This window comes from Mesitornis unicolor, unplaced genomic scaffold (assembly GCF_000695765.1).
Source record: "Mesitornis unicolor isolate BGI_N332 unplaced genomic scaffold, ASM69576v1 scaffold5310, whole genome shotgun sequence".
In the NCBI taxonomy this organism is placed as follows: domain Eukaryota; kingdom Metazoa; phylum Chordata; class Aves; order Mesitornithiformes; family Mesitornithidae; genus Mesitornis; species Mesitornis unicolor.
In genome coordinates, this window is record NW_010160164.1 from 1,004 (window position 1) to 28,930 (window position 27,927).

General features: G+C 37.7%; 1 protein-coding gene across 1 annotated transcript; it reads left to right on the top strand.

Moving 5' to 3' along the window:
- Positions 1-1,091: 1,091 nt before the first annotated feature.
- Positions 1,092-27,927, top strand: COG3 (component of oligomeric golgi complex 3; the record flags this gene model as incomplete). The annotated part of the gene is made up of 22 exons (XM_010189075.1): positions 1,092-1,238; positions 1,758-1,819; positions 3,454-3,619; positions 4,038-4,112; positions 4,230-4,322; positions 4,616-4,741; positions 7,201-7,281; positions 7,490-7,533; positions 7,741-7,867; positions 8,352-8,443; positions 10,838-10,977; positions 12,252-12,412; positions 14,230-14,335; positions 16,339-16,463; positions 18,037-18,126; positions 19,927-20,047; positions 22,315-22,403; positions 22,503-22,637; positions 23,840-23,915; positions 25,577-25,704; positions 26,615-26,713; positions 27,898-27,927. Coding segments are annotated over 22 exons (2,313 nt in total), but the record flags the coding sequence as incomplete, so codon positions are not given.

The window sequence follows — 27,927 nt, forward strand, 5'->3', positions numbered from 1 at the left end:
TGGCACCTCAGCTGTTCTGAGAGAGCAGGCTCTGGTCGACCCCTCTTGTTCTCAGTAGTAGTCATGAGAGAAACCCTGGATCCCCAGCTCAGGTCCTGCCTGTGTTGGCGTGTGTGGGGCAGAGATACATGGAAATTGAACAAAAAGGTCAATCTGTGTTTTCTCACACATTTGAAATCCTGGCAATTCTTTCTTTGCCAGACTAACATTACCAGGCAATGGTAAGGTATTTTTCTGAGTGATAAATTTTCTAGAGGAACACCAATTTGTTTTTAAGTAGTGTATTCTGGTTTTAGGTTACTGATGTTCTCAGCAACAGAAAACATACTGTCAAGTGAATTAAAAAGGGTGTTACTCTAGCGAATATATAATGATATTTGTTTTCTTGAATGAATTTCTTCCATATGAGCTAATTAATAGTCTCCAATCATACTTAATACAATTTCCCACTAGTTACTTTTTTCCTCCATAATTTTCTTACATAAAATATAATTGTGGCTGATAATTCCTGTCCAGCAGAGCTATTTCTTGTCTTCTAAAAAAACTTTCCTTTTTAGTTTGTCCTCTTCATTATAGCATTTGAAAGAATATGAAACGCTATTTCCTGAATAACTTCTGCCAGTGTTAAGTCTTGAATTTTCTCTATCTGACCTTGTGTTGCCATGTAGTGTAGACAACAGTGGCATTTATTTCTGCTTCTGCATGCATTTTGAATTCTTATGTTTTCAGATAGCTTTTCTAGTGCACTTCTCTGGGTATAGAACCAGCTTAATTGGAAATTAAAGTATAGCTCATCAGTATGTCAAGTACATGTACGTTCAGTTTCTGTTCTTAGGTGAACGTGTACTTGTATAAATATTTTCTGACTTTTACTTTAAATTAAAGTTAGGTGTTTCTGAATATATAGATGTGGTTATTGTTCATGTATTATCATATTGGTGGATAAAATGTCAATTGCTTTTGTTTCTTCAAAAGTAGACGCCTGTAACTCTCTCAGGTTGATGCTGTGGATTGTGTTATTGTAGTTGAGCTAGAAATCCTAATTCTTAGTAAGCTGCCTAACTGAAGTTTTGTGGGTTTTTTGTGAGCAGCTTCCAATTGAAGATTTGTGCAGCCTGACATCCCCGTCACTAACTGTTACGCTGGCGGCTGCGGTGCCAGACTCCACAGAGGATGTCCTCTTGAAAGGGTTTGCTGCTCTGGGGATGGAAGATGAAAGAATTGAAACAGCACAGCAGGTAAGTGATGCTGAATAACCCCCAAGTTTCAGTAATCTTAGAGTTCTATGAGTTTCTGTGTCTCTTGTCTAGCTACATTTTTGGGGCCGTTTTCAAGATGCATGAGGAAACCTGGGGGAGAAAAATCGTTGAAGTCATAGCACTTAAGTGACAGATACTTTTCCCATTTTGCGTGGAGTCTTATGTGAGAGGAAGGCACCCCTTCAGTAAGGTGGTGTTGCTCATAATAGAGAAGAACGTCGCGCCCCCTTCCTCCTTTTCTAATGTGACAGCCTTGTTCCTGTGCAAATAAAAACAGATGAAATTCAATCTTTCCCGTTTTAATTTTGTGGAGGAATAGAATATTTCCATTGGAAGGGACCTACAGTGAGGAGTTCTAGTTTGTTTCCTTGATTAATAATTAAGCTCTGAAACATCTCTGTTTTTAACAAAAGCTCATCTTCATTTCATAGATCTATTTTTTTTTTTATTTGACCACATGCGATATCTGTGTTGTTCACACCATAAAATCTCTTCTAGTTCTTCTCCTGGTTTGCTCAGGTACAAACACAGATGGATCAAGATGAAGGTGCCAAGTACAGGTACGTGTTCTTCCTCAGTTCCTTTCACTGTAAGCACTTTAAACCTTGAAGGGCTTCATCTTATCCGTGTAATGTTAGCACACATTTGGATTCAGCTGGCAGGGAATGGGGGAGTGTGTTGGAGCAGCTGAAGCTCTCCATGGCAGTGCACCCCACTCCCATCCTGAAGGCTGTTACCCTTGTGACAGAGCAGCTGGAAGAGACACAGTTTGCATTCTGAACTGCGTGGTCTCCTAAAACGGGTTGAAATTAGTTCTGACTTTTAGACAGGGCTGTACACAGAGGCAGTCTGAGAGCTTTCAACTGCTGCTGGGATTGAAATACATCCTCTGAGGGCGAGACTGCATAAGCAGGTGTGGCTGCTGGTCATTTCTTCTGTCACCATTTGGTTATGGCTGTGACTTTGTATCTGCATTCCTTGACACTTTGCTCAATTCAGGTTTTGAGACTTGGCATTCTCATCTGTTTTTGTCTAACTGTCTTTTCCAGAAATGAAAAAAAAATCTTGGCTTTTTTCTTTCTCAGAAGAACCCCTTCCCACTGACTTTAATAGTTCAGTACAGCAGAATGGCTTAGCGAAATCTGCTGATGGCTTTTAAGGAAACTGGCCTGTGTTTTGAAGCTTTACAAACTTGCCTTTGGCCACAAATAGATACTGCTGTATTTCCACCTTCTGTTTTCCTGTGCTTTTCTTTCTTCTCTTGCTCTGACATTTGAGGATGTGACAGTTCTTAAAAGCAGAGGTTTAGATATATATTAAACTCATGATCAGATCATTAACAACCTAAAAAGAAGAGCGCCCTTGCACTTTGTCAGTTGACATGTTCATAATATCACACATAGATACTTAAGTGTGCTGTGGGTACAAAATGGTTTGTAGGGTGGCCAATATGTACTTGTTTGCAGGAGGCCAGAGGAGCAGGAGGAAAATAAGTACTTTGCCTGTTTTACACTGAAGAGTTGCATTCAACTACAGAGAGTGGCGATTTTACTTAATGCTTTGTATGTGGTAAAGTAGAGCTGAAACGTTTTAGCTGGCATTCAAGAGTAATTGATTTTAAATTACATATATTTAGTGGTCATTAGAGTTTGTCTAAAACTCAATGCAGATACAAACTTGGTGATACTAGATACTAGATCTATTTCATTTAGGCCTGGAGCAGTCCTCACAATATGTTTTGAATCCTCTAAATCATTTCAACTACTTAAGAGTAAAACTAATTTGTAAGTGGAAACTGAAAGTTGTATAGAGGAGGAGACCCAAGTTAACACTCCTCTTGGAAACAAGGCAGGTAGAATTTGGCTGTTAGCAGTAGCCACTATGTTTGTGCCGTCCATTTAGACAGTATTTGTGTGCTCTAGACCAGCTGTGGTGCCTGCTGCTGCTTTCTGGGTAGGCTCGCTGTAAGGAGTGTCAGGGAAATGGACTTACTGAAGTGGCTATTCCAAACCCTGTAGCTCTGTTATTTCTGTGGGTCATGAAATACCTGCTTATTGCACACTCTCGCTTGATGCAAGTGGTCTTTTATTCCTTGAGAGGAAAGGTAGTGGCAGTGTCCCTGCAGGGAGCTGGATTTGCAAATGCAGCAAGTCAAATTTTACTTCTGTTGTCTGTTGATTCTCTTTTTTTCTAGACAGATGAGGGATTACTTGTCTGGCTTTCAGGAGCAGTGTGATGCTATCTTGGATGATGTGAATAGTGCCCTTCGGCACCTGGAGTCACTGCAGAAACAGTACCTTTTTGTGTCCACAAAGACAGGAACACTGCACGAGGCCTGCGAACAGCTTTTGAAAGAGCAGGTAATCTTTGATGGGAGAATTACTGGAAACTTCTTAAGATACCATAAATGAAAGTTTCTTTTTCTCAGACTGCGAAAACTTGTGAGCTGGGTGACAGTCCCTCCATTTGCTTTGGACCTTGGTTTTGGTGTGTTTTACCTGCAGCTGGGGTGTCAGGCCCTGTGCAGTAAAATGTTTAGTATGTGTTGATACACACTTCAATCAAGGATGGCTACTTGAGGGGGGCTTTTGTAACTGATGCCTGACAAGTGCAAACTTTATTAAATTTAATAATTCATGTAACTTATTTACTTGCAAGTTATCTAGAGCTAATTAACACTGGTGTGTGTTGAGAGCTGAAAGTGGGCTAAATAATTTTATATATATTTAAACTACTTGCTAAGTTGCCGATTTTCTTTTATTTATTGTTTTTTAACAGTCAGAACTAGTTGACTTGGCTGAAAACATCCAGCAGAAGCTTTCGTATTTTAATGAGCTGGAAAACATCAACACAGTAAGTACTGTTTCACTGTTAGTCTCAGAAAATGGAAGTGTATGATCTTTTGAACTTTGTCACCAACACTGAGTTATCTGGGTTCCTTACAACGATGCTTTGTCTTCTTTTCCAAAGAAATTGAATTCGCCTACGTTGTCTGTGAACAGTGAAGGATTCATCCCCATGCTGGCTAAGCTTGATGATTGTATTGCATATATTTCATCGCATGTAAGTATTGGTTTTGGTTAAATCTTACTAGTTTCAAAACTATGTATTCATACTATTTTTGTGGCTTTTTTTTCTCCTGTAACATATTCTCTGCCAGATACAGCAAGAATGCAAAGATGACAGTTTGTACACTTAATTTTTTATTGAATATGCTTAATATTCAGCTTAATTTTTATAAAATACTCCTGGTTTGTACAAACTATCATTTCTAGCTAGTAGAAAGAGTATTTTAAGTTTTTATAAATTTGACTCTTAGTGTTTGTATTTAAAATGGATTTTTTTATTTCTTTCAGCCAAACTTTAAAGACTATCCTGTATATTTGATTAAGTTTAAACAATGCCTTTCTAAAGCTATGCACCTTATCAAGACATACACTGTGAATACACTACAGAACCTCACAAGCCAGTTAATGAAAAGGGTAAGGTGAATCAGTAAGTGGTGACTCGAGCTGTACTGAAATGTCTGTTTTAACACTATACAGTTTTCTTCTTTTTTGTGTTTTTTTGAGGGTGGAAGGTGTCAGCAGTTTTGTGTGAAAATAGGTCAGTCCTATACCACAGTGTTTATGTAGACTGGCCAAGTTTCAGCTGAATCTGACAGAGACCTAGTGGTCAAAAAGATTTTAAAATATTAATAATTAAAAAATCCTAGAAACTGAAGAAGGTGAAGTAAGTTAGTTGAGGTAGGCGAACAGTAACCTCAGCGAAGGCCAGGCATGGATAAACAACTGAGTTAGAGAGGCAGCACCTGACTGGCCAGACAGCATGCTTTCCTGAACCAGTTTGTGTGCTGTAGTTTTGATCAGCTGCAGTGCACGGTGTTATCTGTGTTGCCAAATGGGGAGGATGCACAAGAGAAATACAAGTACTGCGGGAGTCTGTTTTAGAGGCAGAGGTTGCAGGCAATACTTGAAGAAAGTATACAGCAGTTGGGTGTCATAGGATGAAAACTGTTAAAGTACAACAGCTCTTGAGTTCATGACATGACTCCTTCACTATTATGTTCCAGTAAGTATTTTTGGGTGCTCTTGGTCATCTAAATAATTCTTCTTGATAAGTTCGCAGTGCTTTGTGTAGCTGCGAAGAATAACTGTGACAGATTCCTATTAGTTTTGGCAGTGTCTTTTGGTTAGTTTTAAAATGACGACAAGTGATGTTTAAGAGTCACAGGGAAGAGTTAGGTGCTTTATTCCCACACACTCCAGTGAGATTTAGGCATAAAGGTGAGTAGGCAGTTTTCTTGGTCTCGTTAAAATGTTAATAGTCTTGTGATGCAATATTTTGGCAGAGGAGAATGTTTCTTTCTAGCCACTTCCTTTCTTTGTCCAATTAATTATTGTATCCCTTGTCCTCAGTCCTATTATAGGAAAACTTTACTGTCATGAGGGATAACCAGTGAAATAGAAAAATGCTAGATTTGAGAACTGACAGATCTAAAAGGGGTAATGGGCACAAGCTGGAACACAGGAGGTTCCACTTAAATTTGAGAAGAAACTTCTTCTCAGTGAGGGTGACAGAGCACTGGAACAGGCTGCCCAGAGAGGTTGTGGAGTCTCCTTCTCTGGAGACATTCAAAACCCGCCTGGACGCCTTCCTGTGCAACCTCATCTAGGTGTTCCTGCTCCGGCAGGGGGATTGGACTGGATGATCTTTTGAGGTCCCTTCCAATCCCTAATGTTCTGTGATTCTGTGATTCTGTAAAAGAAGGAGGTTTTAAGCAGTGTTCATGGAAACTTGTGAAAGAATGCTTAACCAAGATCATCACTCCAGAAGCAGCATTGAACGTTTTTAATGTTTGGTACAAAACTAGTTTTTATTTTTAAAACAGTATCATATCTTGGTTTGATGCCAATGGATTGCCATGACTGAGCTGAATTCAAGCAGAATTGAACATTTGATTATAAGTATGTCTGCAGAAAGAAGTTTCTGGATTGTTTCTGGATTTGAATTGCTGCTTAGCAGTTTTAAGTCAGAAAGGAGACCTCTTTTAGGAGTCAGATGACCTCCTCCTTGGCGTTTTGTGGATGTTTTGCATATTTTTCTGAAACATCTTATTCTGCTTCTGCCAGAAGTGCAGTACTGGACCAGTGGTCTTTAGTTGTGATCAAGCTTTGGGGTTTCCTATTGCAACACAACAAGAGGTCTTGTAAGGACTGGATAAGGTCTGAGATCTAGATGTCCTTTGTTGTTCCTCACATGTGAATGTTTGGGGATTTTGATCTATGTTTGTAGAAGGATGACCACGTTCCCCACAGGGATGAAAGCAGGAGTTGAGGATGGTGGAAGAGTTTTCCTGTCCCCACCATGGTTCAGGGGAGGGCCATTCGCTTCTCTGTGTAAGGATAAGGGGAAGAAATCCTGATGGCTAAATTAGGCCTCCATTCTGCTTCGTTAGTGCTAGAATTTGTCTAAGGCTGTCTGCCCAGCTGGGGAGCTGCAGGGGAAACTGCCTTGAAACTTGACATTCCAGTTGAAGCTTGAATGTGAGTTGAAACATAGCTTCTCTGCCCTGAGACTGGCAGATAAAAGGGAAATTCTGTTCCATTTTAGTACTACAGACTAAGGAGCAACAATCAGTACTACTGTGAGAGGTCCAGAGAAAATTGTCTCTAATGGAGAATACCATAATTACTGAAAAAGTTAGTTCTGCTGTAAAGAGTGTTGGTTGAAACTTTTGTTATATATTTTGTTCTTCCATCTGGCTTTATTCAAGTTCTGGAACAAGCATGCCTTTGTAGGTAGAAAGTGGCAAAGAGCTGTTCCACTGGCAGTATAAACATAAATACCCTGTTTTAGAGCCTAATTATCTCAGCCATTAAATACTAGAAGCCAAATATAGTATTTTCCTTCTTAACCAATTACTCATCTCTTCTTTCAGGATCCTTCAGCTGTGCCAAATTCAGACAATGCCTTCACACTGTTTTATGTAAAGTTCAGAGCAGCTGCTCCCAAAGTCAGAGTAAGTAGGCTGGTAACTAACTGGTAAAAAGGAAGCTATGAAAATGGGGTTTGAATTTATCAGTAGCATGAATGCAAGGATTGCATATTGTGCAAGTGTGAATGTCCAAAGATTGCATATTGTGTCCATGGAAAAATACTGCAAACTATTTCCCAGTTAATAGAAAAAATTCATTTGCTGATAGTGCTTTTTTCTTTTTATTGAGTAGACTCTTATTGAACAAGTAGAGCAAAGATCTGAAAAAATGCCAGAGTGAGTATGTCTACATAATTTATTTTCAACTATATTTACTTTTGAAAATCTTTACTTTTGTTTAAATACTGTTTAACACACCATTCATTTAAAAGAAAGTTTTGAAAATTGAAATTTTGTGGACCTGAAGGAGGTTATGAGAATGAATTTTGTGTTTACCAGAAAATGAGCTTCAGGATGCAGTAACTGTTTTAATTTCTTGGCTAGGTATCAACAAGTTCTCAATGAAATTCATCAGTGTTACCTTGACCAGAGGGAGCTTTTGCTTGGTCCAAGTATCGCTAGCACAGTTACAGAATTGACCAGTCAGAACAACAGAGATCACTGTGCTCTGGTAGGTAAAGCAGTCCTGTGTTGTGGGGTTTTTGTTAAGTTTTAGTGCCCCCTGCCCCAGTTTAAACGTACATATTTAATTCAGTCATTTACATGCAGAATTGTCACTTTTGTTTGTAGTTTTGAATAATTAAAATTTTATTAATATTTTCAAGTAATGCATGTTTCATGGAAGATTATTCCATTAAAACTCTGCTGTGCTACAAACCTTATAAAGGGATATTTGCAAAGGTGTAAAATATGGTTACTTGAATTTCATCAGAAATAAAAAGGGACAGAAGTTGCCCAGTGAGCTTTTATGTTGCTAGTAACATCTTTTCAGATGTTAGTTTTGTAGTTGATTTCAATAATTTTTAATTTCACAAGGCTTCAATTTGATCATAACTGTAGTAATACTACTACTAATGATATCTGTAGTACCTCCTGTGATACTGATGGAAGTAAAATAATTTAATAATCAAGTATTTGTATTTCTCTGAATACAGGTACGAAGTGGTTGTGCCTTTATGGTCCATGTATGCCAGGATGAACACCAGCTTTACAATGAGTTCTTCACAAAACCAACACCAAAACTGGAGTAGGTGGTACATGCTGGTTTTATTTTACTGCATGTTGTATGTACTATGCTGTGGTATAGCTGACAATGTTATATGGCAAATAGGGTTGCATTGAAGTGGCTTGGTAAGAACCAGCAACCTTAATCACTTTGTGTCAGAATTTTATGTTCGTTTTCTTTTTTCTTCAAACAAAACAGATAGTTTATGTTCTCCATAAATAATCTGAGTAATATAAATGGTCTGAAAGAGATAGAGAAACACAGTTGCTTTGGAAATAGCTGTAAAAGTTACAGTGCTACAGTTCTCAGCTGCTTTTTGCACTGCCTCTCTGCCAGTGATTTGCAGAGTCAGTTGCAGAAGTGCTTTTCATTTTCTTCACTGTAGAATTAAGCTAATGAACTCACGCCATTTTTCATCAAGGATTTAGAGTTAGTGAGCTTCCCTTAATGTCAAGGAATATTTACATGTGTCTGTATGTGGGCTGAACAGAAGGCAGGACTGCAAACATCTGACAGTGACAGTATCTGTATCTGCTCTGCCTAGATCTAGAAGAGGGCCAGGTTGTTACCTTCACATGGCAATTGCATTATAGAAGTATTGTAAGTTTTTTTTTTTTCAACAGACCCGTAACAGTAGAGCAGTTGAGTAGATTATTCCCTTTCCCCAGTTTGCTGGTATGTTTTAATAATGATATTTAAATTTTAAATTTTGGCAGGTCATGTTGCCTTGGTATGAAGTTCATAAATAAAGTATATTCATATTAATATGACAGAAACACTGTTTTTTTTACTTTAGTATTATCTTAAAATCAAGTGCAGCTTGAGTTGAATAAATGTAACCTGGAATAAATGCTGCCAACTACCCACTGTCCGCTAAAGCTAAAAGAAAGCCATAAATGCGTAAAGCCTCACTAGAAATAAGCCATAGTGCCAGAGTAGCAGCAGCCCTTCTCTTTTCTGAGAAATTGAGGTCTTGTGTGGAACATGCGCAGGATTTGAGGTGGCCTAACTGAACCGCCTTAATGACCAATTTGGCTATCTCAGTCCAAATCCTAAACATCCCTAATGGAAATCAGTGCGAAATGTTCAGGCAGAAATTTCATCACGATTGCTCTTCACATCAAGAATGAGAATAGACTTCTGATTATTTTTGAATCTTGATGGAAAGTAGTTACCCCCTTTTGTAAGAATGTGCTTCCCTTTTTTGCTTACATCTAAATAAAATATTTTGAGGAAAATGTTTCAAATAGTAACTACTTTGTTAGGTTTTCCTTAGCTGCATAATAAAGAGCCTCATTTATTTCTGAAGTGCTGAGGTGCTCTGAAGATAGAGTAGCTCGGTGTCTGTATACAGATAACAGAGTTCACCAAAAATCTAGTCAAGAGTAGAGATCTGAGATTGAGTGTTTTATTTAATAAGGCTGTTGAAACTGTCTCCTTTGTTTCTGCTTTTAACGTGGAGAGTAACTGTTCTATCAAGTTGCTTGTAAAGCTGTAGAATACAACCGAAGAGGGACATTGAAAGTGTTTCTTCTGTGAGCAGTTTTTGTCCACAGTCTGAAAGGAACTGAAGTGTCCTTGTCCTATTGTCACACATTCATTGTAAATTAGAAAATAAAGTATGTAGTGCAATAAACTCACAGCTGTACCACACTAAATACTTAAATATTCTTAGTGTTTGTATTTCTAAGTCTAACTGGGGAGTTACTTGAATTTTCAGCTACTGGCAACAGCATTATTAGCTAATCTGTGGTAAGTGAAGGAAGTGCTGAGGATGGCTAAAATGTCTAGATTGAGTGCTGCTGATCTCTTAACCAAGGTATGCATCACTCTGAACAGAAAAGAAAGAGAGAAATCAAAGTGGAATTTCTGGTGTTTCATATTGCATTGATATTGTAACTGCAGTTAGGTTGGAAAGTGTGCCCTGCAGTGTTGGGAGTTGTTACAGAAAAGGTTACCAAGCTTCTCCTTCTGTGTCCCTCTTTGTGTGCTCCTGGTTTTAATAAACTCTTGAGTACTTGGAATCAGATGAGCCTTTTCTCAGAGGGAAATTGGGAGTATGATTCTGAGCTTTACACAGAAACCAAGTAATCCAGTTTGCAATATCTTCTCTTTGTGACTGGTTGAGTTGTTGGTTGTTTTTTTGTTTATTTCTTTTTAACTTTAAAACTAATTCAAAACTACCACTATTTTAAGCAGTTTGTATCCCATCTCTCTTAAAAGATTTTGTAGGAAATCAGGAGTTCATGTTTTAAACAATCCCTTTTTAAGTCTTCTCTGACGCTGTGTTACATTGTTTTCTCACCCTCCTCTTCAAAATCTTTGCCATAAAATAATCTGTGTTTGTGATAAAATTTTATTTTGGTATTGCAGAATCCTGAAAGTGTTTTGCTTTATTTTATTTTTTCTCCCTAGTGAACTCTTGGAGAAGTTGTGTCTTTCACTGTATGATGTCCTGAGGCCAATGATCATCCATGTCATTCATTTAGAGACACTTTCTGAGCTTTGTGGGATTCTCAAAAATGAGATGCTTGAAGATCATGTACAGAACAATGGTAACTCCTAGATGGAACCTGATTGTTTTTAACTGTCTTTTAACTGATAATTATGTTAAATTGCATAGGCAAAAAAATCCCTAAATTTTTTTTTCTTTCTAATGGATCTTAAACACATCAAAGATGAGGTGAGGTACGGTTATTTTAAATAAATTGTTTTTTCATGTGTAATAGGAAAGTCTGTGTGTGTGGGTATTTGTATATCAATTAATACACTGACGTTATAGGATCTCGTTTTCTCTAGATTGTCCAAATGTAAGCAAGCATCCTCCCTGTGCATATACACGCACCAGGGTTGATTTAAATGAACTTTTCAAATGAATTAATTGCTAATGCATCATCCACTTAGAGCTTTCTGCATATGTGATGATAAAACAAAGGAATGCAAATCTGATTTTTTTAAACTTTTCTTGATGTAGTGTTTCCCAGACTGGAAATGGTAACTGCAGCAGAGGAGTTACATAGCTGGTAGAGATTTTGGAGTTTTGGAAGTGTTCAGAGCTCATAGTCTCATAGGAGTGAGCTGATAATCAGAAAAAAAGTCTATCTCATTTCCTTAGTATGACCAAATACATAATGGAATCATTTCAGTCTTAGCCTTGCAGCAAGCAACAAACAGGAATCATGCTTGGTAGCTGGTACATTACACAGCGTAGCTCTGTCTCTGAAGCTGTGTCAGTATCATGAAGAACAGCTCATCTTCCAGTAACTAGAATTGTAATACTGTTGGGAATGAGGACAAAAATAGGTGACATAATCTATTTCTGCTGATCTTAAAAAGTGGCTTCCAACTACTTAAACACAGGCTGATACAATAATTCTGAAGTTGGATGTGAACTGTTTTGGATCACCTGTTCTAGTAGGTAGGTGGCTGTAGTATATTGCCAGCTCCTGACAGTCACACTGCAGGCATTGGCTATGATAGAACTAAAGCACATGGGTTTGGTGTCCAAGGGGAAATGACAATCAACGTACCCAGGTCTCAAATAATTAGAATGCTCAAGCTAACATGGTGTCTGATGTTACCACTGTGAGATTGCATTTTCACAATCTAATGAAAATTTGGAGAACTGAAGCCACTGCAATATGGATTTCAGTAATTCCTTGTTTGTCTCAAATTTGCCTGCATGCCGCTGTTCCAAACATAGTTTAACTTCATCTGCAGCAAACCAGTTTTGTGACAGTTTTATATGTGATGCCTCAAGCTTTTGTGTCTATAAGCTTGTTTTTAAATTAAATGAATGACTTTGTCCCTTTTTTCTTTCCTTTGTCAGCTGAACAACTGGGTGCGTTTGCAGCTGGTGTCAAGCAGATGTTAGAAGATGTACAAGAGCGTCTTGTCTATAGGACACATATTTACATTCAGACTGATATCACAGGCTACAAGCCTGCTCCAGGTGATCTTGCATATCCCGACAAACTGGAAATGATGGAGGTATAACATCAGCTTTCTTATTGTCCTTGATTGGTTTTCTTTTTATATGCAGTATATACAGTTGTGCAGTATAGTGCTTTGCAGATGGGATTTTCTGGTTCTTAGGTGTATTTTGTATTAGTGGCACTATCAAATTGACAGCTGAAAGGTAGCACTGCATGGAAGGGATTAAGCATAATAGAGATCCCTCCTCTGAATAACTGTTGCTATTCATTTTGTAATGAGAGGTCCAGGCTCTCAAAAACTTGAGTTGACTAAGAACGAAAATTCTGACATAGACTGGCAAGATCCAGGTTTTATTGCTCTATTCTGCTTTCCATCTATCTACCAGAATAGCTGGTGGTGCTCAGGAAATTGTAAGATCTATTTGCAGCTGACTGGTTTGTAGAGAAGCTGTTGTTTGACGTAAGAATCAGAGCACTACTTAGCTGTAAAGCGTCTGCGTTAAACATATGTGTCTGTGCATATATATAAAATTTGTATATTTATTTTGTTGTGGGCTGAAAGAAATTGACACTGTATAACTGCAGCTGCTTGTGTTCAATTCTTGCCTGTAAACAGACAAACCCTGGACAAAACTTCTTAGTACTGTACTCGTGTTGCTATAATCTTGTCTTGATACATGTCTAAAGATTCTGTTATGTTACAGTTTGTGCTTTGATTATAGGGGAAGTTTATAGGTTTTTAGGAAAGCATTTACAAATCCTGAAGCTAGTGAGTTTTTAGAATACTTGCACTTTATACTGAACTAATTTTACTTTAAGGGCTAGTAAGTTTTGAAAGAAAAAGCAAAAATAATAATGGAAAGCCCACCACATAAAGTGTAGCCAAATGGTATCCCTCCTGATCACTAGCTGGTCTGAATGAAGTTTTACTAGAGTAACTATTAGGGGTGCAGGGGTTTCTGGGGTTTTTTTTTTGCTAAAATTGTTTGAATAGAACTGGGTGAAAAAATGATTGTGAGAACTTTTTAATGTTAAGTATAACTTCTTGTAGACAAGCAGTGTAGATACTTAATCTACTCAAGGCCTTATTTTCTAACTGGAGTCCTATGACTTGAGTTAGGAAGAACAACAAAGTGAGTTTTACAGTTAATTCTAGTAAAGAAGTTATGCTGCTCTTCAAATGTCCTCATAAGACTCTGGTTTTTGAAATTCATTTTGCTACTCGTTTGCTTTTAAAAACCCAAACCTTCCTATTTAGAGAGACCTTCTGTCTGAGTAAATGAATTATTAAAATGTTAAAAGCACAGGGCAGAAATATTTCTTGTGCTGTTCTGCTCAAATATTAATGCAGTTCTCTGCCCGTTCTTGCTGCCTCTTGTTACTTTGAAGCAGACCAAGTAGTGAAAGAGGTTGAAATGTGGAAGTGTTGAGTAATGTTAGGGGAAAGATTTTTGTTGAACTCCTGCAGGGAATAAACTACAGAGCACTTTGAAGGCTTCTGCACATACCATTTATAGGAATAAAGCCATCACAGAGATTATCTTGTATGAAATCCAAGAAAGTGTTGAATTGGGTTCCTCTATTTTGAGCTTCTGTTTCTAGGTGGCTTCACTGGTTATTATTTAGAGATCAGTAAAAATGGGCAAAATGGCTTTACACAGATCTGTGTAATACTTGTGAATCTTAGATACTGACATGTTTCTGCTACTGTTTTGGAAACATCTGTCTGTGTTTTAATTTCTTTGGAACACTGGGGAGCTGTTTCCTTTTGCAATTTTATTTGCTTTTCGCTATTGTAATCAAAGCAGTGTAGTGCTGCTAAAATTAAGGACAAAAAACAATTAAAATTTTGTGCTATATCTTCCTCTGCAGCAAATTGCACAGAGCTTGAAAGAGGAGCAGAAGAAGCAGCCATCTGAAGCTTCATTTTCAGATGTCCGGCTAGAAGATCCTGAGTCCTGCAGCTCAGTTAAATCTGGTATGAAATGTATCTCATGGTGTCAAATTAATACATAAGTTAATACATACTAACAAATTAACTCGAACCGTCAGAGAGAGACTTGCATGTGTCTTAAAGGGTTATTTTCCTAGAGAATTTCAGGAGAGATATTGAGAAGTGAACTTTATCTCAAGATTCTTAACCTCTTTTTCTTTTTTCTTTTTTTTTCTTTTTTTTTTCCCCAAATGAGGAACAACTTAATCTTGTTCTTTTGGTGGCATTTCTTTATGGTTTCAGTGCAGTCCATTTTCTGAAACAGCTGGTTTTGTAACTGACAGCATCGATTGTACTTTGTATAAAATGGAGCTTCTATATTCTCCACTGCAAAGTAGCCCTGCCATCAAGATGTATTCTTAAGGATGCTTCTGTTTCTTAGTTATGCCGAGATAAGGAGGGTGGTTTGGTGTGTCAGGCATCTCTTAAATGAATGCTTTGAGCATTTGGGAATGTCTTTTGTGTGTGCCTTTGCCTGGGAAGGCAACTTCTTCTTTTGAATGTGTTTCTACTTGCTGAAACCAGTTAGTAATTTTAGCTGTTACCATAATTCACAGTATAGTCCTTCACTTTTTAAATGTGACCCGTGTGCCTGTAAATTACAGCGAGCTTGAAGCAAATTTCATGAAATCTGTCTCTTTTAATGCCAGTCTTTTGAATGTTACAACCCTTAAATTTTTGTCTAAGATCCATGAAGAATTTCTCCCTTTATTTTATCATTGTTCAGGATGGTACATGTTGTTTTTCCCAGCAGTACCTGTCTCAGCTCTTTCTCAGTTCTTTCTCATATTCCTTTTGATTACCTGGTAGTTTGTTGGTTTTGACTTGCAAGGCCTGCAAAGGTCTTCCTGGCTGTTTCTAGCTGCACTCCACAAATCCCATTGAGAGAGGAGTTCATCTTGCTTTAAGCCAGGTGTGTGGCATTCAAGAGTCCTGTAAATGTTACACCTATATGGTGTAATTTGAAGAGAAATGTCTGAGATAATTGGGATTATTTGCCCTTCAGAGGTGCCTCTTTCCCATTTCAGTGCCCACAGGAGTAGCTGAAATTATTAATAAGTAGCCTAAGAACCTCAAACTGACAACTAAGGTCTTACAGGCCTTCTAATTGCTGTGACAATAAATTTATTGTTTTAAAAGCTAGGAAGATTATTGCTGAATTATTTTAGACAATTCCCACATTGATCACATAAACACTTCACAAGTGCCTATTCCATCATCAGGTAAAACTTCAAAAATTTTACGTTTTTGAATGGTTACTAATTGAAATTGGAGTTTCAATGCTATTGACTCAGCTGTTTCCCAGGATTTAGGGACAGAATGAAAATAATTCAAGACTTTTGTCAGATGTTGTGAAAATCCATTTTGAGAATGCAAAATTATAACAAAGGTTACTCGGGAGGAGCACTTTTCAATGTTTACAACCTCCTAATTACAAAATCGGTTTTGCTGTTATTTTTGCAGTTATTATTGTGTTTAAACCTTACACTTTCTGCAGCTGTTTAATCTATGTAGAATTATCCACAACAGAAAGGAAAGCATGAAGAAGTAAAATTGATGGAAATCTTTTTTTCCCTTTTTTTTTGAGCATCTCCCATACTTCTATGAGCTCTAACCATTTTCTTTCTTTCTTTGCTTTTTTTTTCCCTCAGTAATTGTTTGATCATTTCAGCTGTTGAGCTAAGTCGCAGGGGGATGTCATTGGAGAAATGCCTGTAAAACTAACTCATTAAAAAAGATCGAGCTGGGCTATCCCTGAAAGGGAATGCATGTTTTTCATAGCCATGTGCTCTATACACATCAGAAATCTAGTGCTGACCTGCTCAGAAGGGAAAAGAAAAAAAAAACAAAAACCTAACCTGTTTGAGTGCAATAAAATACATCTTATTACTGTGCAATCAGTATAAAGTGCAGTTGATATCACAGTCTCCTTCAGGTGAAAGGACAGATGGGCAAGTTTCTCATGGGTGTGTTTTACTTTCAAACAGGTTCAGCAGAATCCTTCAATCCCAGGCACCAGACCACGATTTCACCAGCAGATCTGCACGGAATGTGGTATCCTACTGTCAGAAGGACTCTAGTGTGTCTCTCCAAACTGTACAGATGTATAGATGTATGCAAAAATTTCTTTATCTAATTCTTTTGAAGTTATGAAGTGCTTAGCACCATGTATAGATATTTTAATGTAAATTAGGAATGGACAATTACCGACCTCTTATCTCTCAGTCTTCTTGCTGCTGTCTTTATGTAAAGCAAGTGAACTGACAAATTTAGGTCATCATTTCCAAGACAATTTTGTATTTGTAGAATTACAAGAAAGGCACTGGTTTATACATCTGTTGCATTTGCTGTTACAGAAGTACTTCAGTGCCTGGTGCTCAAGATACTTACTGCACTAAAGAAAGAGTAGAAAGAGATGGGTTGATTATAGAGAATGGTCTTATTACTGAACTTACTGGGTGAATGTGTTTCTTGCTTTTCCAGGACATCAGACAAGGTGATATTTCTGGTCTTAAAAATGGTGACTCTACTACTACTATGTTTTAGAAACGTTCTCAAAAAATTTTTGTGGCACATCTTTTCACTTCCAAAATGTGGGAGACGTTTGCAAAGTTTAAGACAGTAGGAATCTTCAACAGAAGCAGTATTTATTTCACAAGTATTTTGATACTTGCCCGTTAGAATCTGATTTATGCCTGTCACCTATTAGCATAAAAGCCTAATAAGTCTCTGAGAAACACAATGTGTTTTTTCTTTTCTGTATTTGTTGTATCTTTATTAGATACGTTTAATGCATTTCAAAATATCTTTGATAGGTGTTATGTGAAACTGCTACTAAGATGCTATTTGCTTAAAAAGAAGTTGGAAAATATTAATACTTTGTTTAATATATCAATCTCATTAAAGATAAATGAGTATTTGCCCTTGTTGTCAGCTAGACCTTTGGAGATGAGGTCATTTTTTCGTTGTTTGCAAGGCTCATTTATAGTGTGTCTGTGCAGTGATTTATTTATTATTTCACTGAGATACTCCAGCAGAACTGGTGTGTCTTGCCTGTACCCTGTAGACAGGAGAAGTCGTGAATAAAGTAGCACTGGCAAGTCCTGGGGCAGTCAGGGCTGTTATGTGCTGCGTTGGAGTGCTGGTGGAGCGAGCTGTGTTCCTTTGGGTAGCTCAGCTGTGTGATCTGGTTGCTGCAGCTCAGTGAGTTACTCTGTGTCACCTGGGCCATGGCAGCTGTCATGTTTGTTTACTAACCTGGTGCAAGCATGAGGTAGTTGGAGTTTGCTTGAGGTTAAGCTCACTCAAATGATCTCACATCTACTGCAAGTATAAATTGCACACACAGATTGTTACCCTGACACTTGAAGTGTCTGGTCAGGTTACCCAGTAAGCGTAGTTCATGCCATTAGCAGTGAATGCATTAGGTGTCACTGACCATGTCACTGCCTGCGTACAGATTCAGAGCTGGAGGATGAGCAGAGCATGCTTCAGCATATGCCTGGATCCTGTCTGAGCTTTTATATATGAACGCTCCATCCTGTCTTACTGCACGAAGACATGTTTGTAACTAACTAATCTAGAGTGTTATGTGCTGGTAAGCACATCCTTCATGAGCTACAACTCAAATTCTGCTTCAGCTTTGTTAACACCATTTTTTTTGTCTGATTTCCTCATCCCCGCAGAGGGCAGTGTTCCAGGGATTATCGCAAGAGGCCTTGTCTGCCTGTATCCACTCGCTGCTGGGAGCTGCTGAGTCCATCAGCAAAAACAAGGTCAGAATCTGTGCTTTGGGTATGGTTTCTTTTTCCCCTGCTGTGTATATCTAATACCGTGAAGCACTTGTTCAGAATTCTGTTGTAATCTTGGTGAAAGCATGTTGCTCTGCCCCCAGAGACCTGATGCATTTGCCAGCTTTTAGTTATGGTTAATGTGTTGTAAAGCAAAGATAATGATTCACATGCTAGCCTGTCTGAAAAGGTGGAACACAGATCGTAGCAGTCATGTTTACAGGCTGCTCTAACTCATGTGAATTCATTCCAGTGATATTTAAAGAAAAAATTCTGCTAAGTCTCTGCACTCTATATTTGTTTTCATTGCCTGTTACTCATTTCTCTTTTTCTCTGCATCCATTGTTTGAATTTTCAAAAACCCGTTTAAGTATTAAATTCCCTGGGAAGATTTGTTAAGTATTCTCTACCCAGAACTGTCTGTTATCAAAATGTTTATCTGATGTGCTGCTCAGGATTCAGTGCAGTTTCATCAAGTCATTTTAACCTTTTTTTCCTGTCACAGTTCTTTCAATACGAATACTGTAGTAATTTGCTAATTCCTAACAACCAAGGAGTGAATTAAAAAAAAAGTAGGATTTGTATAAGCAGTAAAAATGTAGTGATGACAAAAAAGTTTTAGTTGCTATTACAAATGAAGAGCCTGTTTTGAAATATTTCTTTTGGGCATCCTTTGAAAAATATCTGTTAAACGTAGTGTCTTTAAAAAGAAATTCAAGCTGAGTTTCCTTCTAGCTTGAGCAGATAACTGTTTCATATGTAATTGATTCAGAGCTCTACAGTTAATTATCCATTCCAGCACTGTGTATTGGGTCAGCATTGACTTTACATATGGGAGAGAATGAAACTTATCCTGCAGTGAACCTGGATAGGTTGGCCCAGGAATAGGATCTGTATCCCTTTGTTCCTGATGGATATTAATTTAACATCTCATGAAATCATGCATGTAAGCATATAAAAAAATTAAAACTCAAGAAACCCTTCTACTACTTATTTCTAGTACACATTTCTTTGTTAAAATTTTGTTTGTGGATTTAAATCTCCTTTCTTCTCTACTGTTTTATTTAACATTATATCAAGGGAAGTTCTCTTCCAGCTTGCAAAAGCAAATTTGAATTCTTGAGACCTCCTCCATTTGCCTCAAAGATTAAAAGCAGCATACAGTATAAAGCACAAAGCTAAAACAACAAGCACTGCAAAACTGATTGTCTCAGTGGTGTGAAATTGGCCTTGTTTTATCCTTTGTATCTTTGCTGTATGGTTTAGAAATTAACTAAGCTTCCCATTTAATGACATGAGAGAAATACCTTGTAAGACCTTTGCACAATAGCACAGTTAATCAAGGTTATTACAGAAACATTGACTGTTTGGTTTTTTAAGTCACTATAATGATAAAAAAATTTAGAAGCTTATGTTTTTCAACTGTAAATTATCTGAATTACATGAAATAATTCCTGGCTTATATGAAGAATAAGTTTTTATCTTTCAAAAATGGATACATGTACTTAATGTGAAAATTTAGTAATATGTCTGTGTAATCTAATTCTTCTAAGAAATGTGAGTAAAGTCTGCTTCTGTAGAGCGGTGTGTTAGGAACAGTACAGAAGTGGGATTTGTTGATCCCAGAGTGTACTTAATGGCACTACAGGCTAATGGGAAAAGCTTGTTACTATTAATTAGTATTAATTTTGTTATAGGAAGTAACTAATAAAAGTGGAGGTGTTGAAAATTTGCTCTCGTTTTTTTTTTCTACGTGTAATGTGTGTTCTTTCTCTTGTGCTGTAGACACAGGTTGATGGACAGCTTTTCTTAATAAAACACCTTTTGATTCTTCGTGAACAAATTGCTCCTTTCCACACTGATTTCACCATTAAGGAAATTTCCCTGGACCTTAAGAAAACTAGAGGTACTGAACAGCTGCTGGCTTCAGAATGGGATGGGATTGTCCTCCCTTAATGTGTCAGCACAAGTTCTGGGTTTATTTTATGTTCACTTGCAATGACCTGTATGCTTGTTCTAATCTCTTGCTTTGTTCTTGTCTTTTCTGAAAAAAACCATTCTCTTATTCAGGGTGATTCAAAATGTATCTAACTAATCCTTTATTTTTGTATGAAATGCGTTTGACTGCTTTTTGCTGCTAACCTAACATATTTATCCAAGCCTTTTTAAGAACAGCTAGGTAATCTACATTTCTATTGCACAAAGATGTCTTTCCTGACCCTTTTCTGACCCTTTAAAGGAATATCGTTTGTTACCACTGTTTAGCAGGTGAATTTAACAATGCGTAGTTGACCTGCCTAGAACAAATAAAGATTTCCTAGGCCTTTCTGTGAGGCTTTGTTTTGGAAAGGATTTCTTACATTGCAAGTTCAATAAGCAGTGTTGTGGAATAATTTTATGTAGCAACCGTGTCTGTTGTAGGAAGGGAAAATAGAAAGTAGTGGCCATGGCAATGATTTTTAAAATTGTACTGTGGTTCCTTTGTGAAATGCAGGAAAAACCCTCTCAATATAAATGCACTTGTCAAATTTATAAAGATAATGGGAAAAATAATAGGAAGCATGCCAAGTTTCTCCTCTTCCATTCCAGAAGAGGAAGCTGAAGAAATAACTTTTCTTTCCTCCCATCTGCTTTAACTCTGAAGCAAGCAATTCTTACACTAACCGTTTCACTGTTGCATTTGAACATCAATGAAACCTCCTACCTGTTGAGTAGTTTCTAGTTGCCTGGAGGTTAAAGGGCAAATACATCCTTTTGGTGTCTTATGCTGGCTGACACACAAGTTTGTTCTTCATCTTTATTTAATTGAATAAATTTTTGTGCCAGCCAGTGCTCTGCAGATGGTAGTGGTAAGTAATGGAAAACACTCTCTTTATATTGGGGGGTGGTGGTGGTGTTGAAAAGATGTACATTGTGCTTAATTCTTAATGCAGTATAGCATAGGCCAGTAAGGCTTTTACGTTTGGGATGAGTTGTAAAAGAAAAATAACATGGCTAATAGGAGTTTTACTGTGTTCCAGCCAAGCTTTCTGCACAAAGATTTAAGATTTAATTTGGAATTTATAGACAAAGGGACACTGCTTAGTGTAAAAGTCATGCTTCTGCCTAATTGTTTTTTGAAGTAGTGTAATGCTAAGGTTCATGTAACTGAAGTGTACAGTGGGGAGAAGTGACTTTCACACTGACTAGCTCATCAGCTTCTAATGAAGAACTAGGGTGTTTTTTGGAATTAGTGTAGTTTCAGAGAACAAAATGATTTTTCTTTGTGGTCTCCTTTCAACTACATGGGAGTGCACATTCAGTGCAAAACGCACATGCCTACGTATCTGGTATTCCCTTGTTTAATGCCTTTGATGGCACATCTTTAACTCGTGTCACGTTTACCTCCTGATTTTTTATACAGCAAGAGGAGTGCAGAATTACTTTTGAAATGAAAAAAAAGCAGAAGGATGTGTAGGATGATAAAGTAATAATATTAGGGCAATAAACTGTACTCAGACTGTACTGATAACTTTCTTCTTTCCCAATTTGACTAGATTTCAAGGTGACAACATCCTGTTAACGCTACAGGAATAATTTCAGTATCTTGTGTTAATTACAGACATTGTTGCTTTTCCTTTTTGCAACTTCTGTAGAGACCATAAACATGAGCATATATCAATTTTGGTGTTTGTTGTTTAGTCCTAACTGACTTAATTGCACAGAGGATAAGACTGAGTTCCAGGTTATGTCATGCGACTGTGCTTTGTTTTCCCAGGCAACATGGGCCAAATTCTGCATACTGTTTGTCGATGCTTAACTGCATAGCTTCTGTTAAAGTGTTTCACTTGTAGATGTAGTTACAAAAGGAAAAGAACTCACACAGTTTGCATGCTGATAGCACTACAGCTGATATCAGTCATTTGTTAGGTTCATGTAATGTATTTATCTGCTCAGATTGTGCAACTGTTAGAGTCAAGTTTACCATAGGTGCAATTGAAAAGTAGTCAATCGAGCTTTGTATGCTTCTGTGCACATGCACTTGTGTGTGCGTCCGCACCTAGTGGTAGTGAAATCACTGATGTTAATAGTTCTAATCATGCTAGGCCATTTTTTATGTGTAAATGAGTGAAGTTTTAATTCCTGGAACTGAATCCCATTGACTTACAGCTTAAGTGACTTTCTTATTCACAGATGCAGCATTTAAAATCCTGAACCCTAAGACAGTTTCAAGATTTTTTAGACTAAACAGCAACAACGCCTTGATACAGTTTTTACTGGAGGTAATATGGAGTCTTATTGCATTAAGAAAAATTGGGTCATTTAAGCGGATTATGATCTCTGGCAAATAAAAAGGAGAGAATTCTTGTCTTTTGTTCAAGGGTACTCCAGAAATCAGAGAACATTATATCGACTCTAAGAAAGATGTGGATCGTCATCTGAAATCAGCTTGTGAGCAGTTTATTCAGCAGCAAACAAAACAGTTCATAGATCAGCTGGAGGAGTTCATGACAAAGGTACAAACATGTTGTATGTTCATTAACCTAACTGAAATGTGTAGAACAAGGGAATTAGTATTTAAATTGGGTATAAGAGAAGCTGTGAGTTCTGATTAGCTGAAGATGATGGCATTTCCCATTATAAGGTTGTGCTTTCCTTTTCCATCAACAAATTCCAGGCATTTTTGAGATTAGTGGATTAAAGGAACATCGTTTGTTCTTAAAAGCAACCTTTATGCTCTTTGATCAATAAGATTTAATGTTTCATTGAGTTGAAACAAGTCTGTGAAAGTTTGCAGGAGCTTTTCTGTTTGCAGGAAAACTTCTACCTAGAATGAATTTGTGAGCCTTCAGTAACAGTCTTGAGTCGCACGTGTTCTTGAAGAAGGTCTTAGCATATGGCTGTGAAGTGTGTTAAAAGTTTCTGTTCTCAGCCTATTTTAGTGAGGTTCTTGCTGAGCAGGACTTTCCTCCTGTCCTGTTTGTGAAAAAAATTGCTGATAAAAGTTGGTCAGAAAGATGAGGCATCCTAGGAGATAGGAACAAAAAAGATGTCTTGTTACAATATACTTTTTCTTAGAACCTACTCTAGAGCTCAGGAATTCTAGACATCTTGGAAAAAGCACACAGCAGAATCTGTTACTTCTGGAAAACAAAAAGTGTGATGTGGATCCTTATGTACTGGGAGTAAGTGGCATGACATCTCAAACTGGGGCTACAGCACTGAACGGTCAGCACAAATATCCCAGTTGCTGTTTTTTGAGAATTCATAATATTACAGTATTTAAACTGCTGATGTTTGTCATGATGCCTTTCACCCTGGGGTGAGGGCCCAGTGGCATGCCTGAAACATAGATAGGTAACTGGTGAGAATGATGATTGTCCAGGTGATCCCAATGATTCATTGGGAATCTGAGGAGTTTGACTAACCTGCTTAAGTATAAATCTCTTAAGGTTTTGTATCCTTGGGTGCCTAAGCATCTTTGTAAATTTAATCCCATTTTTAATTTTACTTTCAGTAAGTGATCATGGTTGTAATTTTGAATTGCATTTCTGTCAAGCTGCTTCCCCTGTGTGTTGTTAAGTCAGGGCACAGAAGAGAGAGAGCAGGAAGATGCCATACACTGCAGTATCTAAGAGACTTGTACCACTGTTATTTGGTCACCTTGTTGAGAATTCAACTAAGAGAAACATCATTTTGTTGATTGTACTTGTTTCAGGTTGCTGCTTTGAAAACAATGGCCACTCAAGGAGGTCCCAAGTACAGCCTTTCACAGCAACCTTGGGCGCAACCAGGTATTTGCTTTGTTTTATATTCATGTTACTCTGAGGTGCTTGGTAGGCCAAGAAAGCCATGACCATTTGCTGCACTGCAGTAAATGACTACATGGAGAAAGGGACCCTTTCTGTTCAGCATTCTGGTAGAGCAATATAAGCTGCATTATGTGGGGCGCGAGGATTTCAGAATGTCATTTGTCTCAGTGCCTCACTTCTAAAACACAGGAATCTGAAAAGCTGGCCATATTAATTTGGACTGTGAGGCTGTGATTAATTTGGAAAAATTCTAAGTACCTTAGAACTGTCTACCTTTTTAAAAAAAATTAAAAAAAGTTCCTGGCTTCTGTTTTCACCTGTGTGCTAGTTTAAATGCCTTGAGATACCTCTAAATCAAAACCTGACAGACTTCAGAATATGTATTTAATTGGTGCAGTAGATGAATGACTTGAGTATTTCTCAAGCTGTGACCGTTCTTGCATGAAAACAGCATTTCTGCAACTGCATACAGAATGTGCTTAAGGAATTGTTTGATTACATTAAGTTAAAGCTTTTGCTTTTGTAGGAAAAAAATGTATCTGCATCGAAGCTTTTATTGCCATAGATTTGGTACCTACTTCCTTTTCAGTTTTCTTGTCACTGTGCAAAACCAGAATCCAGCTTCGTTTCATTCTTAAGAATTCAAATGTGAATGCTTCATAGGAGCATTTGGAGTAGTTTAGATGTTCCTGGGTTGTTTTGCACTTCACATTACAAAGTTGTGCTTTTGGGGGATGCTGAGAAACCTGATTATTCCAATTCATACATTGGAACTTTCTGTTGCATCACGTTCTTAAAATGCAAAGCCAGTCACGTTCATTCATAATTCAGTGCTGCTCTGTGGGTCAGACGTTCTCAAGGGCTAACTCGAGCTTCTACTTAACATCTCCTGCTTTTTTTCAAGAGTATTTTTAATGTTTGTTTGGAGATAGTTATGTATGTAGAGGCAGATCTAAGTAGAGCTTCTGCTGTTTCTTGGAGTAATTTGGGAAGCAGAAGTAGGCAGAAAGATTAGTTACAGTAGAAACTGAGGGGAAAAGAATAAACAGAATATATTAACTTTGGTACTTTAAAGCTATGACATCTGTTTTTTCCCTGCCCTTTGAGCAAAGATCTTGTAAAATCATTACAATACCTAGCAATAAAAAAAAAAGGTCTTGTCTGAGAGAGTTGATTGATTCAAAATCCAGATGGTTGTGCAGCCTTTTTTCTTACAGACATGGCCTGTGGTCAGTAAGGAGAATCTGTGATACGCTGTTCTCTTTACCAGTGCTGTTCCCCAGCAGTTTATTTTCCAGGCAAATTTTTAGGGGGAAGTATGTGCAGAACTTTGTTGCTTTTGGAGGGCTGTGACTTTGGGAACCGCAGGAGGCTGTGGTTGCTTGCAGAAATGGCTTGGATGCTTTTTCTGCAGTGAAAGAGGGGCTGATGTCTTGAGTAGGTCCCAAAAGAGAAGCCTTGTCTGGCATGCTGTGGTCATATGATGGATTGATGCTGGACAGCCCAGTCACCCCATCTTTCCCTTTCACTCAACCCTGTGGTTATGATCAGCCCCAGTAAAGTGGAGGTGATTTTCTGGAGCATAGATTTCAGCTAGCAGAAAGCCATTTTAGCCTATTAAGCGTGTTTTCTTTTACTTTCAGCAAAGATCAACGATCTGGTCTCTTCCACTTATAAGACGATAAAAACAAAGCTGCCGTTGACATTACGAAGCATGTCGCTATACTTGTCCAATAAAGATACAGAATTAATTTTATTTAAGCCAGTTAGGGTGAGTATTTCTTGATGTGCTTCAGCATGTTTTCCTACAGGTGTTTGGCATTCATTTAGTTAAAAACTAAAACATTTTGTGGGATTGTTCACCTTAAATTTCTGTGTGTATGGTTATATGTGTAATATATCTGTATAAATGTGTGTATGCATGTATTTATAAGCGTATATGTACAGAGACAGATGCATACACATATCTCTATTTTAGGCTACCAGTACAGCCAGTAAACATGTGGCAAATACCATGCTCATGTAATAGTGAGCAGACTGTTATAGTCAATGTGGTGTCCCTGATCTGAGAATTCTGTTGAAAAGACACACAATATGAAATTTAAAAAATAAATCTTAATAATATGTTTTATGATGTTTATCTCATCATATGTGACGGTATGTTTAAGCTTAAAACATATCCTGCTCTCCATTGTACTCAGTCTACGTAGCACATACATGTTACAGAGAAGTAACTGGTTCTGTTCATTCTGCACATCTTCCAGTTGGTACCATCTGAGCTACTGTAAAGTAAATTTAGTCTGTCCCAGCCAAACCCAGTACTATTTGGTCTAGTTATGTACTAGTACTAGTTATGCATGGGCAGAAGCACCAGAGGCAGAGAGGATGATACAGATTCAATAGGAGATCCACTGCAAACCCACTTGAAAGAACCAAGCTTCAGTTTTAAACTTCCAGGTGAAGGCTGTAGGTCTTGGTGTTTCAGCTTAGCACACCTTAGCTGAAGTTTTTATCTCACAGCCAACATGTTTTGGGGCTTGTTTTAAAAGAAAAGCTCAACTGCTTCTCCCTACGTGATCACCTGAGTAGCTATTCCATGTACGTTGTGCTTATTCTGGTTTATGTTTGAGATAGGTGTTGTGGTTTTTAATACTGATTTTTTTTCTTCTCTACTTTAAAAGAATAATATTCAGCAAATGTTCCAGAAACTCCATGCTTTGTTGAAGGAAGAATTTAGTAATGAAGATCTCCAGATCATAGCTTGTCCTTCGATGGAACAGGTATATATTGAGGCTCCTCGTTTTATCAGTTGTTCTTTTATGTGGCTTTTTTTAGATATTAATCTTTCACTTTTTGTATCCTTATTTATTTATTAATTATCCCTCTTAGTCCTGGATGGTTAAACTCCGGGCTTCTTCTGAATTCTAGGCTCTCTGCTAAAAGTGGGTTTTATTTGGTTTTTTTATGAATATCCGATAGAGTTGTTAAACTGAAGGTGGGGATTGATGTTGCTGGAGATTGAATTGTACAACATTGTGGCAGTGTCTTTTCGGAGGGATATCAAAACTAGTGAATACACTTTAAGAAAAGCCTCCGTATGTGAAGGCAGTCTTGCTTTTGACAAATACAAGAAGCAGCAACTTTAGGAAGCATGAGAAAGAATTACAAGAGTTCATTTGAAATAAATTGCACTGGTAAAATGTGCAGATGTTTATGGAAACGTAACCCTACATGATAAGGTCTTTAGTCTCAGAGATGATTGGGGTTAAGAATGCTCTGTATTAGGATGCTCTGACAGAAACCAAGAGGGTTTCCAAAAATCTTGCTTTGACCAGAGAACGTGGATAGAATAATGATTATCCCAGAATGCCAATATTTAAACAGATAATGTAGTTTACGAATTAGAGGACATTGCCTGCAATGGATGTGGCCACAGGGATGTGCGATAGCTAACCTGGAGCACAGAGTGGGAGTGATGCACTGGAAGGAGTGGGGGGTCATCCTGGAGGAGGTGGCTTCCTCTAATCATTTATCCATTAATCCTTAGGATCGTTTCTCCTACAAAGTGAAGTAAATGGGAAACCATATTGTAATTTGTGGGAAACAAGTATTGTGAAGGATCCTGTATGTGTTTCAGATATCTAAGATGAATGTTAACATTTTTTGCCAGTGCATATTTTTTGGAATTCTTTGACAATGCATGAAGTGGTCTTAGAAACTTTGACACAGTAAGTTGTGACTGCTGAAATAACTCGTCAACATGGTCAACAATCACATTTTAAAAAGCCTGTGAGTAGACATTTGACAAGGCAAATTTGGAAATTTTGGCCAGTTGTTTTGGTAGCTCTCCTGATTTGTCTAAGACTTGTGCTTCCTAGGAATCCTGTGTAAAGGTTAAAATATAAGACATTGGTTCTGAATCTTAGCTGCTCTGTGTAATGTCTGCTTTCCTTTCATCTTTCAGGTGAACTTACTTTTATCAATGTCCAAGTAG